Source organism: Phyllostomus discolor, chromosome 3 (genome assembly GCF_004126475.2).
Source record: "Phyllostomus discolor isolate MPI-MPIP mPhyDis1 chromosome 3, mPhyDis1.pri.v3, whole genome shotgun sequence".
Classification (NCBI taxonomy): domain Eukaryota; kingdom Metazoa; phylum Chordata; class Mammalia; order Chiroptera; family Phyllostomidae; genus Phyllostomus; species Phyllostomus discolor.
In genome coordinates, this window is record NC_040905.2 from 185,314,201 (window position 1) to 185,330,667 (window position 16,467).

Genomic DNA, 16,467 nt, shown 5'->3' on the forward strand with positions numbered 1-16,467 from the left:
AAACTTTGCATTCTCTCCAGCTGCTTACTCTGGGATGAGAACTGCAGGTGCTGTAACTGGTCTCCTAGTCTGCATTCCTCATGTTCTGTGGTTTACCTGCTCTCTTTACCAGTGATTCTCCAGTACTAAAATTTCTAACAGGTAATACTTTGAGGCAAAAAGTGAGGAAACTAAAGTCAAAGTATTGAATTTTTCATGAAGGTAAATTTATTCAATTCAAAATTATTGGCTTTGTTTTAAGATTATGTTTTTCTACATTATTAGTATTAAAATATGCTTTAATGTAACAATGTTAATTTTTTCAATAGTCTTCTTGACAAAAATTTAAAACCTGATCCCCCTACTTTATTTTATTTTTTATGAAAATCCAAGAGTTTGGGAAACTAGCCACCTCAGGGGTCTTTCTGAAATCTTTACTTAATGATGTCACACTCTTGCGTTAAGCCCTTCGGGGTAGAAAGTCCAGTCCTGCTGGGGTGTCAGACCACATGTGCAGTAAGCATTTTCTCTAGACTGTGCAAACTGCCTTAGTTATATATTTTCCCCTAAATTTTCAAATATATATACTTTTTTTTTAAAGATTTTATTTATTTATTTTTAGAGAGGGAAGGGAGGGGGGGGAGAGAGAGAGAGAGACAGAGACAGAGAGAGAGAGAGACAGAGAGACATCAATGTGCGGTTGCTGGGGGTTATGGCCTGCAACCCAGGCATGTACCCTGGCTGGGAATCGAACCTGGGACACTTTGGTTCCCAGCCCGCGCTCAATCCACTGAGCTACGCCAGCCAGGGCTAAATATATATACTCTTAATGATGATGATCAGTTTATTTGGAAAGTTTGACCTGTGTTATTGTGTTTTTTTTGCAATTATATAATTCCTGTCATGTGTGGAAGTCACTAAAAAGCCTCATCAGTAAAAGTAAAACTATAAGGGGAAAAATGGATTTTACAGTATAATAATTAAGTTTTTGATATAGCGTGAAAACCTATAAACCACATTGAAAGATAGAAACATGTAGAAAATATATTTAACACACTGTATTTGAAAAACTGAGGAGTATATTTGTTACTTTTAAGAGATTTTATAACTCAATATACTAAAAATAATGCTGCAAAAGGAAAATCAGTAAGAAACATGAATAGCAATTCACATAAAAAATATAATCTTCCAATTAATATGAAAAAGTTCATCTTTATTAAAAATAACAGTTTCAACTTAAGACAAGATGGTTTTGCCCTGGCTGGTGTGGCTCAGTGGATTGAGTGCCGGCCTGTGATCCAAAGGGTTGCCAGTTTGATTCCCAGTCAGGGCATGTTGATGTTTCTTTCCTCCTGTTTCTCCCTCCTTTCCCTTCTCTCTAAAAATAAATAAATAAGTCTTTTAAAAAATGATTTCTTCTAGTACTTAGCAGAATTTAAAAATACCTGTGTAGCAAGGTTTGGAGAAATGGACACTTTCCTAATTGCTGGTGGAACTAGCAATATATCGGTATATTCTTTTGAGGATAATTTGGCTATATATATAAAAAGCCTTATACTTTTTAAAATCCCTTTTTACTTAGCAATACATTTTACTGGGAATATACTTAGAAAAATAACTAGGGATGTGCCCTGGCTGGGGTGGCTCAGTGGATTTAATGCCAGCCTGCCAACCAAAGGGTCACTGGTTCTATTTCCAGTCAGGGCACATGCTTAGGTTTTGGGCTAGGTCCCTGGTAGGGGGCACTTGAGAGGCAACCACACATTGATGTTTCTCTCTCCCTTTCTCTATTCCCCTCTCTAAATATAAATAAATTTTAAAAAATTTAAAGAAAAATAACTAGGGGCATGAGTAATATTTGGCTGTTAGGATGTATATCATAGTGTTTTATAATAGCAAAAAATTGCCCTGGCTGATGTGGCTCAGTGGATTGCGTGATGGTCTGCAAACTAAAGGGTCGCTGGTTCGATTCCCACTCTGGGCATATGCCTGGGTTGCAGATCAGGTCCCCAGTGGGGGATGTTAGAGACGGCAACCAATCGATGTTTCTCCCTCACATTGATATTTCTCTCCCTCTCTTTTCTCCCTCCCTTCCCCTCTCTCTAAAAATAAATTAAAATCTTAAAAAAATAGTAAAAAATTGGAATCAATCTAAACATTGAATAATTGCATATTAGTTTAAGAAAGAAAGAAGATTATGGTTCATTTATAAAGTGAAATGGTTTCTGTAGCCCTGGCTGGTAGGCTCAGTGGATTGAGTGCCCACCTGCAAAATGAAAGGTCACCAGTTCAGTTCCCAGTCAGGGCACACACCTGGGTTGTAGGCCAGGTCCCCATTTGGGGGCATGCAAGGGGCAACTGATTGATATATCTCTTGTACATTGATGTTTCTCTCCCCCTCTCCCCACTCCCTTCTCCTCTCTTTAAAAATAAATAAAATATTTTAAAAAATGATTTCTGTCATTAAATCTTTAGTGACATGGCAGAATATTTATGAGATAATATTAGGTTTGAAATACAAGAACAGCAATTATTGTTGGTGGTAGATTTTTTCTTTATTAAAAATACTTTCAATGGGCATGTATTTATAATTAAGACATAATTATTGGGAATCATTATAGAATAAATCTATGATATATTCTCTACTTGTCTCTGCTTTTTCCATACACAGCACTCCTAACAGCCTCTCAGAGTACATTATGCTTACATGCCTCTATAGGAGTTCCTGATCATCTTCTAAAGTCAGTTCAAATGACACCACCATGAAGTCTTTCCTGACTACTTTCTTTTCTTTGCTATTTCACATAATTATTTCTATAATTATTTATGAGTACTGATAATATCTTTTTCCATTAGGCAGTGAACCCCTACTTCATGCATTCATTTAATAAATATTTCTGAGTATTTATTATGTTTCTGGCACAGTGTGTGTTGGGTGCTGCAGATCTAACCATGAACGATGCAGACAGGATCCCCCTGCCTTCAAGGAGTTTATAGCCTTGCAGAGCTATAGCCTTGTAAAATACAGTGTAATATAAAGCTTTGTAATAGAAGTGTAGAGTGCTTTGAAAGATTAGGAGATTCGTAAATCTATCCCAGGCTGTATAGAGAGAGAGGGCTTCCTGGAGGGGAACAGTAGCTAAATATTAAAAAGAAAAGTTGGACAGGTCGAGGGTAGGGGAAAAGGGTTTCAGGTAGCAGAAACAGCCTAAACAAAGGCCTGACATTTTAAAGTCGTATGAAGTTTCAGGGAGTCATTATGGTATTTCTGGATTTTGAGATTGATTTCCAATAGAAAATAATTATGTATAATTTTATCTTGGAAGAAGCTCCAGAATTCATTTCTTCTGCAAGAGTTTAAGAAGTTATATTAAACAGCATATGTTAGAGAAAGCATCCCAGTGTTGAATTAGGCAGAAATTCAAGTGTGATTGTTAGGTTTTTTTAAGCAATTATTATTTTTTTAAGTATTTGTATAAAATATATTCTCACTAAGGATTGACAAATTACTGTGAAATAATTAAAAGTTCAAATTATGGAGTATTTTAATGGTCTATGTTATAATCTTGACTGATCCTAATAAAATGGTGCTAAGTGAGATTATTTGGGGAATGCCTTCAAATTAACAGATGAAAATGATGACATTTTAATACCAATTTTTGTATGTAAATATGCTAAATATAAAATAACAGCATTTTAGTACCAATTTTTGTGTGTAAATGTGCTAAATAGAAAAAGATGTTACTTGTAGCAGAGTAAACATTTCTCATAATTTCAAACTCTTGACACTTAACATGTCTTCCTTGCCCATCAAGTCTTCAAAATCTCCTCTGTCTCTCTGTCTACTACTAAATTGTTTCTCACCATTTGTGTTTCCTTATACAGATTTTAAAGTTCTTCTTTCTCTTTAGCGCTGTATTCCAAATACCCATCCCTATTTTCAGTTCCAAATAAAAATCAATATTATGAAGCCCATGGGTATGATTGCAATGTGGCCCTCATTAAATCAGTTTCCTTCCTTGTGATTGTGTGAATTATACATATTATTTATTGTATATCAGAATTATTGGGTTTACGCAGTCCTTTTTTATTTGTTGTTGTTTTTTTTTTTGATTAGGTAATAAAGAAACTGTTTCTCAAGATTTCTTAAATAAGAGATTAAATAAACCAGTTTTTCTTTTCTGCTTTGTAGATTTCTTGATAACCGGCTGTTTGCTACCTGCTCTGATGACACTACAATAGCACTGTGGGATCTGAGAAAACTGAACACCAAAGTATGCACTTTACATGGTCACACTAGCTGGGTGAAGAACATCGAGTATGATACTAATACAAGACTCTTAGTAACATCAGGATTTGATGGAAATGTCATTATTTGGGACACCAACAGGTTCGTGAATAGGAGATCATGTTAGGATTATAAACAAAATTTTTATAAGATGGTAAACAAATTCAGTGTTCTGTCTGAGCTCTTTTATATTTCTTTAGGAGAAAGAAATTTTTGTGAAAAACAAAGAGTGATCCTATTTTTGTCACTTGCACTTCGTCATGTATTGCAACTAAAAAATAAATTGGAGAAAATTATATAGAAAGGACACCAAGTAGCATACTTAATGATGAAAAATTGTTTATAAGATGAGTTTCCTGAACTTAAGGAACTTAAGAAAAAATTTCTTTGTTATTTCCTTTGTGGAACTGAAGTGCTTTTCACTTATTGGTTCTTCAATTCTAAATCTATTTATTTTGTCATTTTTTGTATTGTGTTTTCAAGTATTAAAAGAGTGGTTAGTCCCTCTGTTGGAGTGGTACTGATTCCTAGGAGAACGTTTGCAGATAACATGTGGTGCAGTTTGAGTTGTCACTGTGGGAAAAGAGAGGAGGGTGAGTTTCTAAACATCCTACAGTGCCTGGGACGGTTTGTACAGTGGGCCAGTTGTCTCACCTAAAATGTCAGTAATGCCTCTTTATGGAACACTTTATAGTTTTTTCTTATGATTTTATGTATTTTTTAGAGAGGGGAAGGGAGGGAGGAAGAGAAACATCAGTCGCTTCTCTCGAACCCCCAGCTGGGGACCTGGCCCACAATCCAGGAATGCGCCCTGACTGGGAATCGCCCCAGCAACCTTTCAGTTCCCAGGCTGGTGCTCAGTCCACTGAGCCACACCAGCTAAGGCTGAGCACACTTTAATAAAATGTCTCCTTATAGAGAAATTGATTATTTAAAGAGTTGAAGTTTGAGAAGTAATTAAAATATATCTGTTGCTAGCTATGGTGAAATAATATAGTGATACACCAGGATCATTTCTGAAATATTCTTTTCAGAGGTCATATGTAAAAAGAGAGGAGATATTCTTAAAGATTTCTATTTCTATCTTTGAGCCAAGGATAGAGTTACTGATTATCTTGAGACTAAGACAAACATCCCTGTTAAAATTTATAAATATATTTTTAATTTTAGAAATAAAATTTGATCAGGAATGTAAATGATAACTTCCAAATTAGTAGAAGAATAAACATGATCAATCCAATACCAGCAAAGAAGATGGGGGGAAATCATTTATAAAAAAACGAGTAAATTAGGAAGCACAAAAATAGGTAATAAAAATATCAATAATCAATAACTGTATATGAACTAAACTAGTCAGTTAAAAGATAATGTTAGTTTGGATTATAAAACAAAACCCAACTCTATGTTCTTTGTAAGGGATACATCCAAAACATACAAACACACAGTCTGAGAGTAAAATCATGGGAAAAGATAACAGGCAAATACAAATCACAGAAAAACAACTGTATCTATATTAATAGCAGACAAAATAGAGAGCTCAAGGTATGAAACATTATTAGTAAGAAAAAGGAACTATATTAAAAGATTTATTTTACTAGGAAATAAAAGAATTCTTATCCTGTATGTACCTAGTAACATAGCCTCAAATTATGAAAAGCAAAAATGGACAGAATTACAAGAAAAAGGTCAGAATTCCCATCTTAGTGGAAAATATTAACATCATTCTTTCATTTAGTAATAGATAAAATAGACCAAAATTTAGTAAGGCTAGAGATTTTAATCTTATTAATAAGTATGATCTATTGGGCATATTTAGAATTAATGCTCCCAAGAAATAGTGAAAACATCCTCTGAAGCAAACTTACAACATGTATGAAAATGAGCATGTACCAAACTACAAAGTAAGTCTCAACCAATATCAAAAAACTATTGTTGCACCATTTTCCCAGACCTCAATATAGTTTAATTAACACAGGTAACTAAAAATTCCCATGTTTGGAGACATATAAACTCACTTCCTAAATAGTTCATGGATCAAAGAAGAAATCATAGTTAATTCAGAAGGTAGATTGAAAATTAATGAGCTAAGCATCTCACTCAGAAAAACTGCCTTTCAGGGATGGTGCATCCCTAAAAGAAGATGCTTGTTAACCCAAATTCATGTGTAATTTATGGGGGAACAAAAACTGCAACAAGATAAAAAAGGGTAAACTTGATGAAAGTAGGTGTATGGAAATGATACAGATAAAAGTAGAAATTCATGACATCGAAAATTAGAATATAATAAAGATTTTTTAAAAGACTGCTCTTTGAAAAAGTTAAATATGCCATTCTCTGGTAAAATTAATCAGGAGGGAAAAAAAGACACAAATCTTAGCAATTAAAAAGACAATAAAAATACAATACAGAATAAGATAATAAGATCAGCTTTATGACATTATATTTGAAAACTGATAACAGACAGTTAAAAAATAAACTAACCATGGAAGAAATGGAAACTGAAATGAAACTACTACCAAGACTGACATTTAACCAGTGTGCTCTGGTAGAACTACAGGGGCTGTTAAAAATTGAACTTCTATAGCAATTGATGAATAGCCATGATCCTGAATCATCCCCATGTGTCATATCCTGGCACCCTCTGTCAACACAGGCCCCTTTTCTAGAGATATGTCCCTCACAGTCTAGTAGCTGAAGTCCCCCTTACACAACAAACTAAATCCAGGACCCAGTTCCAGCACTGCCATCAACATCAGTTTTGACTGGCTAGTTTTCATGCAGTGTTGGTTATTTCAACATTCTTAATATCACCTCTGCCATAGCCATTAAGGGAAAAGTGGTAAAAAAATCAATTAGAACCCAACTACTAGTGAAAAAGCCAGCCTGGACCTGGCTGGTGTGGCTCTGGATTGAGTGCTGGCATGCCAACCAAAAGGTCGCTGGTTCGATTCCCAGTCAGGGCACATGCCTGGGTTGCAAGCCAGGTCCCCAGTTGGGGGCATAGATGTATCTCTTGCACATGGATGTTTCTCTCTCTCTCTGTCCCTTCCTTCTCCTTCCTCTAAAAATGAATAGCTAAAACCTTAAGGAAAAAAGCCAGCCTGTCAGTTTTTCAGATGACTTCTATGAAATATTATAAAAATACAGAACATTACAATTTTATTAAACTGTTCAGAAAAAGAGGAAACTCCCTTACCTCACGTATGGACCTAGAATGACCTTGATGCCTATGCTCAACAAAAATATTAGAAGAAGAAAAAGAAAAGTCAGTTTGTAACATGAATATAGATATAAGTATTCTAAATAAAAGGAAATTGGATTCTCTAAGCTGTTGATCAAAATATGAAAAAGTTGGCTTTATTCAAGAAATTAAACGTGACTTATCAATAGAAATTCTGTTGGTATGATTTATCACATCAATAGATTAAATAGATTAGTCCATATGATTGTTTCCGTCTAGGAATAAAATTCAATATTCAGTCATAATTAAAAACAAAAGAGGGGCCATCATTACCAACTTTATATAGAGACTAAAAGGGTTATAAACTGTGGTAATGAACTAGACAACTCAGATAAAGAACTAGGGAGTTACAAATTAAACTGACCCAAGAATAAGTAGAAAATCTATAGACTTACAGACTTATAGCAAATAAAGAAATTGAATTGGTAATATTAAGAATCAACCCACAATCTTTCCCAAACTTCCATAAAATAGAGGAGAGAACACTTCCTAACTGATGTTATGAGGCTGGTGTTGCTCTAATACCAAACCAGACAAAAATAAGAATAGAAAACTACAGACCAATATTCCACCAAAGAAAAGATTCAAAAACCTTCAACAACACACACATAAAATATTATATGTTATGACCAGTTGGATTTATCCCAGGAATACAGGGTTGGTTTAACATCCAAAAATCAATTATGTTGCTAAAGGTCAAAACTGATATATATGATCATCTCAATAAAGGTAGGAAAGCACTTGATAAAATCCAACATCCATTTTTGTGATAAAACTAGAAATCACAGGGAACTTTCTCAACCTGATAAAAGACAGCTCTGAAAAACCTATGGCTAAAATCATACTTAATGTTGAAAACAATGCATTTCCCTAAGATGGGGAACGAGGCAAGGATGTCTCTTTCCACCACTTGTATTTAACATTGCACTGGAGATACAGTTGCACCAGAATGCAAACAGGCAAGAAAAAAAAATAACAGGCATCCAATTTGTAAGGAAAAAGTAAAACAGTCTTTATGTATCAGAAGATATAATATTATATATTATATTACAAAATCTTAAGAAATAAAGAACTACTAGAACTAATAAAAAATTCAGTGAAGTCAAGATTAATACACAAAATCAGTTGTATTTCTACTAATAAACAAGTAGTCCAAAAATGAATAAAGAAAACATTCCATAATAGCATCAAAAAGAGTAAAATGCTTAGGAATGGATTTAACAAAATAAATAACAAAACTTGCACACCGAGAACTACAAAACACTGAAAGATAGATGAAGAGAAGTGAATGAATAGGAAACTTCCTGTGTCCTTGGACTGGCGGGCTCAGTACCATAGGGACGGTAATTCTCTCCAAGTTAATCTATAGATTCAATGCAATTTCTGTCAAAGTTCCAGCTGCCTTTTTTTGGGAGGGACAAATTGTCAAGCTGATCATAAAATTTATACAGAAATGTAAGTGACCCAGAATAGCCAAAACAGTCTTGAAAAAGAAGGGGAAAACTGGAAGACTCATATTTCCTAATTTCAGAACTTACTACAGTTCCATAGTGATTAATCAGAACAGTGTGATACTGGCAAAGGATAGATGGAGAGTCCAAAAGTAAATCTTTGCATTTTTGATTTTTTTTTTAAAGATTTTATTTATTTATTTTTAGAGAGGGAAGGGAGGGAGATAGAGAGAGGGAGAGAGGGAGAGAAACATCAATGTGCAGTTGCTGGGGGTTATGGCCTGCAGCCCAGGCATGTACCCTGGCTGGGAATCAAACCTGGGACACTTTGGTTCCCAGCCCGCGCTCAATCCACTGAGCTATGCCAGCCAGGGCTACATTTTTGATTTCTTAACAAAAGTGCCAAGGTAATGCAGTGGTTTAGGAGAGGATAGTCTTTTTAACAAACAGTTGAACTGAATATCCACATGCAAAAAAATTAATTTAGATGCTTATGCTCAAAAAGGAACTCAAAATGGGTTTCAACCTGAACATAAGAGCTACAACTATGTAATTCTTAGAAGGAAACATGGGAGTAAACCTTCATACAACATTAAAGCTGAGATGATAAAACATTTTTGATAAAATGGACCTAATTAAAAAGCTATGTGTAGTAAATGACGCCATTAAGAAAGTGAAAAGAAAATTGCACAATGGTAATCTTTGTAAATCCATTCAGATAAAGAATTTGTGTGCAGAATGAAGAACTCTTGCAACTCACTTATATGTGCACAAATAACCCAATTTACAAACAGGCGTCATAGCCTCGAGTAGTGTGGTTCCATTGGTTGGGGGTCGTTCCACAAAGTGGAAGGTCACCGGTTCAGTTCCAGGTTGGGGTGCATGCCTGCATTGCTGGTTCAGTCCCTCTTGGGCATTCATGGGAAGCAACTGATCAGTGTTTCTCTTTCACATCAATGTTTCTCTCCCTTTCTCCCCTCTCTTCCCCTCTCTCTAAAAATAAATAAAAGCTTTAAAAATAGGCAAAATATTTGCATAGACATTTCACCAAGGAAGATATGCACTTGATTAAAAGCACATGAAAAGATGTTCGATGTTACTAGTCATAAAGGAAATGCAATTCAAACCCAAAGGAGATACATCTTCATACCCATTAAGATATTTTTAATAACAAACATGGTAATAAGTATTGGAGAGAATGTGGGAAAACTGGAACCTCATACATTGCTGTAGGAATGTAAAATGAAACAGCCATTTTAGAAAACAGTTCAGCAGTTTCTTAAAATGGCAAACATAGGGTTACCATATGACCCAACAATCTGAGAGAAATAAGTACATATATCCACACAAAGATTCGTACATGAATACTGATAGTAGTAGTAGTCATAATAGCCAAAAAAAAATGGAACCAATCCAAATATCTACCAGCTGGTAAATGGGTAAACAAAATGCGGTATATCTGTGTAATAGAATATTATTTGGTAATAAAAAGGAATGAAGTACTAGTATGCGTTACAACATGGATGAGTTTCAAATAGTTATGCTAAGTGAATAAAGCCAAGCAAAAAGACCACTTATTGTATGATTCTATTTATATGAAATGTCCAAACTAGTCCACAATAGGCAGATCTGTAGAGACAGGAGTAAATTAGTAGTTGCGTGTGGCTGGGAGTGACTGCTGATGCGTGGGAGGGATTTTTTATGGTGACGAAAGTGTTCTAACGTTGGTTTGTGTTGCTGACTGCATAACTCGTTTAATTTCCTAAAAATCACTTCATTGTTCACTTCATGGTATGTAAATTATACCTCAATAAAGCTGTTAAAAAACAAACTTAATTAACTAGAAATAAAAGGAAACTCATCAAAAGTATATACTAAAACCTATAGCACATTTTTACATGGTGAAACATTAGAAGTTTTCTCTTTAAAATCAGGAAGGAGAAACACGCTATTAATACTGTTGTTCACCATTGTTTTGGGGTGGGGGTGGCAGGGTCCTAGTTGGTACAATAAAGGAAATAAATATATGAGGGTTGATAAGAAAAAAATGAAGCGATAGTATTCACAGATGATACAATTGTATCAAGGGTCAGTGAACAGTTTCTATAAAAGACTGTTTAAAAAAAAGACTGTAATAAGTATTTTAGGCCCTGTGAACTCTGTGGTCTCAGAGCAGCCACAGACAGTATATGAATGGGTATGGCCGTGTTCCAACAAACTTTCTGTAAAAAAACTGGCAGTGGTCCAGAGTCAGCCCACAGACCAGTCTTCTGACCACTGATCTATGCAGAAAACCCTGTTCTGCTAACAAATTATCATAATTAATAAGAGTTAACCAAGATTGGGAGATAAAGATCAAAATGTAAAAATCAGTAGTGTTCCTACTCACAACAAAAGATTAAAAAATTTTAAAGTATATAGTATTTAATAATTAAGTTTAATTGATACAAAGATATGATTCAATGGAAGACTTGTATAACTTTTATGGAGAAAATTGTAAAATTTTGTTTAAGTCATTGTAAGCCTAAATAAAGTCTATAAACTAGAAGACACTTCTGAAACTACAAAAAGCAAATTTAAAAATACAAGGTGTAAACTCAAAAAGGAGGGGAAATGGGAAAGGAAGCAATGACAATAAAGTGGGGCCCTGACCACGTGGCTCAGTTGGTTGAAGCGTTGTCCCATGCACCAAAAGTTTGCTGGTTCAATTCCCAGTCAGAGGGCATGCCTAGGTTTCAGGTTCGGTCCCAGCTGGGGTGTGTACAGAAGACAACAATCAATGTCTGTCTGTCTGTCTCTCTCTTCCCCCACCCCTTCCTTTCTCTCTAAAATCAATGGAAACATGCCGTAGGTGCAGATTAAAAGAGAAACATCTGGAAAGTAGGTAGATGAGTGGCAACTTGACTTAGCAACTTACTTACACAAAGTGCAAGAAAGCTGAGTCCTAAGCTGGCAGTGGGGAAAAGTTAAGAACTTAAGACAACTTATCTCAAATCCTCCAAAATCAAGGACTGGCCATTCTGGGTACTCTGTAATTGAAGAGGCAGCTAAAGTAAGATTCAAATAAAAGATCATTGAGAATTTATACTTCTTTCTTTAATCCATACCACTGGGTGATTGACCTCCCAATTCAGAAGACGTTTCAAATTTTATCTTCTAAACAGGATAAAATAGAGAATCTCTGCAGTGAAAGATTGGCTACTTTACCAAAATCAGGGAGACTGACCTACCCTATGCATACTGAATATTGAATTCAGAGACCCTTAGTCTCTTCCAGTTAAGGAACCAAAAATACTCACAATAGGAGTTCCTGAAAAAATGGCTTCGCCCTGCACAGTGAAGCTCAAACCTAGCCCAGTGGTCGAAGTTCCCAGCAGCTTTTCAGTTCCCACTCTTAATTATGAGCAGGTGCTAAAGATAATCAGACATTTGAGAAAAACTTGTAATATAAAGACCTACATAAATGGGGAGATATTTTGGAGGGAATAGAACTACACAGGGAGAAGAAAACTTAAAAATTTTTAAACCTATCAGTATCCTCGGAGAGATAAGAAACAGACATGTTATGCCTAAGGCGTTGAGTGCTGACTGTAGGACGCAGCAGAGGAGAGAAATGGAGGGGATGGAACGAGCTGGTGGCGTTCTGCTTCTTCACACGGGTGATGAGTCCCCAGTGTCTTTTCCTTCAAACTCGACATGCATTTTGTTTAGGTACTTTTCTGTAGGTATGACACAGTTCACAATTTTAAAATTAATTAACAAAAATAAAATAAAAGGAGGCATTAAAAAAACAGGCAAAAAATAAAAAAAAATCCAGAAAACTGGGCAGATTTGAAAAAGAGCCAAATAAAATTTAAAGAAGTAAAAAAAAAAGGTATTTAAAAAATATAGGATGGGTCAAGTAGCAGATTTAACACAGCTTTAAAAAATAGGTTGGAGTTAAATATTGAAAAATTTCCCAGAATGCAATGTGTGGAAATGAGTAGATAGAAAACATGAAAGCAGTTATGAGACAAAGAGTCAAGTGTGAATGTTTCATACAACTCTTTGGAGCTTTGAAAAAATAGAGAAAATAGGTGAGAGGCAATATTGGAATAATGATAGAATTTTCCAGAATATATGAATAACATGAATCTTAAGATTTAGAAAGTTAAACTAATCCCAATAAATAGAAAGAAATCCAGATTTATACACATTGGAGTGAAGTGCAGTACTCCAAAGACCAAGAGAAGACCAGCCAGAAGGGAAAAAAGATAAATTATCCAAAGCAACTATGAAACTGACAGCAGACTTAAACATAGCAACACTGGAAAGAGGAACTCAGTGGAATAGTCTTGCTATTCAGAAAGAAATAATTATCAACCTAAAGTTATATGTTCAGCTAAACTTTTAATCAAAAAGAAGAGTGAAGTAAAAATTTTCCAAACAATGTAAAGTGAGTTTACCTCAACAAAGTCTTACTTTAAAAAACACACTTCAGCCCTGACCGGTGTGGCCCAGTTGGTTGGGCGGCCTACCGCAGAGTGAAAGGGTTGCCGGTTTGATTCCCGGTCAGGGCACATGCCTGGGCTGCGATTCAGTCCTGGCTGGGGTGCCCGCGAGAGGCACCTCGTCGATGTCTCATGCATTGATGTTTCTCTCCCTTTCTGCCTCCCTTCCCCTCTCTCTAAAATAAATAATAAAATCTTTCAAAAAATATACTTCAGAAAGAAAGAATAATCTAAAAAGGAAAGTTGGAGATGAAAGTATGAATAGTGAACAAAAAAATAAATCGTGTAAGTTTAAGCAAACATTGACTAAATTTTTTCAAGAATTTATTTATTTTTAGAGAGAGGGAAGGGAGGGAGAGAGGGAGAGAAACACTGATGTGCAAGAGAAACAAACATCAATTAGCTGCCTCTTTCACAAGCCCTACCAGGGACTGGCCTACAACCCAGCTCTGTGCCCTGACTGGGAATCAAACTGGCGACCTTTCGGTTTGTGGAACAGTGCTCAACTAACAGCCATGCTGGTCAGAGATTGACTGTAAATTCTAGTTGTAAAGGCAAAAATATTACTGTCACCAAATCCTTATATTTATGGTAACTCTAGGTTTTGTTGGTTTGATTTCTTCTGTAGGTGTACAGAAGATGGGTGTCCGCATAAGAAATTTTTTCACACACGTTTTCTCATGCGAATGAGATTAACGCCAGATTGTTCCAAAATGTTGATCTCAACGTCCTCTGGCTATCTCTTGATTTTGCATGACCTTGACTTAACCAAGTCTTTAGAAGTAGGCAGCTATCCCATTTTGAGAGCAAGAAGAACTACGTCAAGTTCAGGTAAGCTTTTCTTTTTTTTTTTCAAGAATTTTCCAAAGAATCTCAGACATAGAGTTGGTATATGTTTCCATTCTGAGAATGATAGCAGGAGGAAGGGAAAAAAATGAAAAAACATTCTTTGGAAAGGTCAATGAGAGCTTTTTTCTTAAGGAAATACAATGATTTATATGTATCTCTGATGGGACATTAATTTGTGCCTCTGATCACAGATGATCTAGGAAAAATACCTGCCAACACCAAAAAGTACTTCCTTTTAGCTCTCTGCTAGGCAGAAAATCTTTCATCAGTATTTCTAAGTCATCACTATCTCAAAAATTAGCGATGGCTTAAGGTAGTATCAGTCTTTGTACGTTTTTCTGGAACTCAGCTGAGCTTTTAAGTGATAGTCATATAGAGTTTTCGTTTTAAGTCTGTGTTGTGTCCTGGACTTCCAAACGCCCAGACACAGGTGGCTGGTGCCGTCTTATCTCGTGGCCTCTAAGCATCCTCTTCCTGAAGTCCTGTTTCTGCTCCTTTTGCTCATTCCATTAGACTTAGGTGAAGTCGGGGCTCAGAAAAACGTACGCACTATAATTTACATTATGTGATAGAAACTGTATTTCATCTACTTTGGGGGGAAAGAGGGCTGATCTAGGAACATACTCAGAAAAAAAAAGACTTAAGCACTGGAACATAGTGTTCAGAAATTGCTATTAAAAGTTCGCTTCGGAATGTCAGAATCTTTCTCCCTTGTGCACAGGGCCGTTTCCGAGGACCCCTCTGGGAATGGCAGGCTTCCTTGTATTGCAGCCGCCCGATTTCACTGCTATCAGTAGAAATTAAAGTTTTCCTAGCTTATTTACAAGCAAGGAATATAATCCTTTTGGATTTTTTTTTTTCAGTTAAGCATGAATAACTTTAGCTTTTTGAGAACATTTAGTTGGCATTTTTTGGTTCAAAAACCAGGAAGGTTTTCTGATTTCTAAGGGTAATTCTGATACTTAATAACATCAAAGGGAACTAAGTTAGTAAGAATCCCCCTGGAAGTGTGGGGCCCCTGGAAAAGTGTGGTGAAGTAGATTGCTGTTTGTAGCATTACATCAGACTCAGCTCTCTGTTACTCGTTTTATTTTTTCTACTGATTTCAATGTGTAATTTGTATTGTAGTTCAAAGAGAGCAGTCATATATTTTCAAGAATGGCAACAGAAGTGTCTGGTATGCCTTAAGGAGGATCTGTCACATTCCCAGCAACACGCCTGTTGTTTGGACCCTGTAATCAGTGGACTGAACAGTGCAGTGTTTGCTCTTACTCAGTTTTCTTGTTCCATTCCATTACACAAATGATGTGGAAGAAAGATGCTTCTGTGTTTATTCGGTGTTTCCTTTTTATTTTCACTTACACTAGTCATTGGTGGTATACAAGGTCTTAGGAAGAGACGAGGCCTTAGAACACTTAAGCCAGTTTTAAGTGGACAGGTACCTGCCCTGTTGCAGATGCATTTTAACAGTGTGGCTCAAGTAGATGATTAGAGAGACATTACCAGAGTTTTGCTGGTTTATTGTCAGCATTTTTTGTATTTTTAAGATCTGACCACTTCATCGGGTTCATCGGGTCCTAGAGTCTCTGGTTCACCTTGTCATCATAGCGATTCTAACTCATCTTCTGAGAAACACACATCACGAGCCTCACAAAGAGAAGGTAGGTGAAAAGGTGGACTCTAGACCTGGCTGGTGTGGCGGCTCAGTGGACTGCGTGCCAGCTTGCAAACAAAAGGTCACCAGTTCTATTCCCGGTCAGGGCACATGCCTGGGTTGCCGGCCAGCCCCGGTTAGGGGTGTGCGAGAGGCAGCCCTCTTGTACGTAGATGTTTTTCTTTTTCCCTCCCTTTCCCATGTCTCTAAAATAAAAAAAATTTTAAAGTTGGGCTTTATAATCCTGTAACAACAGATTCTACGAAATAGCTTTCTTTGGCCCTGCCTGGGTGGTTCAGTTAGTTGGTGGGAGCACTGTCTCGTTCACCAGAAGGATGTGGGGGTGAACCCTGGTCGGGACCCTGAGGGGGGGTAGCCTGTTGACTTCTGTCACACCAGTGTTTTTCTCTCTTGCTCTTTCCCTTCCCCTCTCTCTAAAATTGATAAACATATCCTTGGGTGAGGGTTAAGAAAAACAGCTTTCTTTAATCCATAAAGAAATGGCTGTGCCTAGT

The 16,467-nt window shown here is 36.2% G+C and overlaps 1 protein-coding gene across 1 annotated transcript in view; it reads left to right on the forward strand.

Moving 5' to 3' along the window:
- The window catches only part of DCAF10 (DDB1 and CUL4 associated factor 10), a 38,435-nt gene that overhangs the window by 16,491 nt on the left and 5,477 nt on the right, over positions 1-16,467 (forward strand). Inside the window, exons 3-5 of the mRNA XM_028524437.2 lie at positions 4,172-4,369; positions 14,078-14,280; positions 15,846-15,959. Of these exons, the coding sequence (XP_028380238.1) occupies positions 4,172-4,369; positions 14,078-14,280; positions 15,846-15,959 (515 nt within the window). The remainder of the gene's footprint in view (positions 1-4,171; positions 4,370-14,077; positions 14,281-15,845; positions 15,960-16,467) is intronic.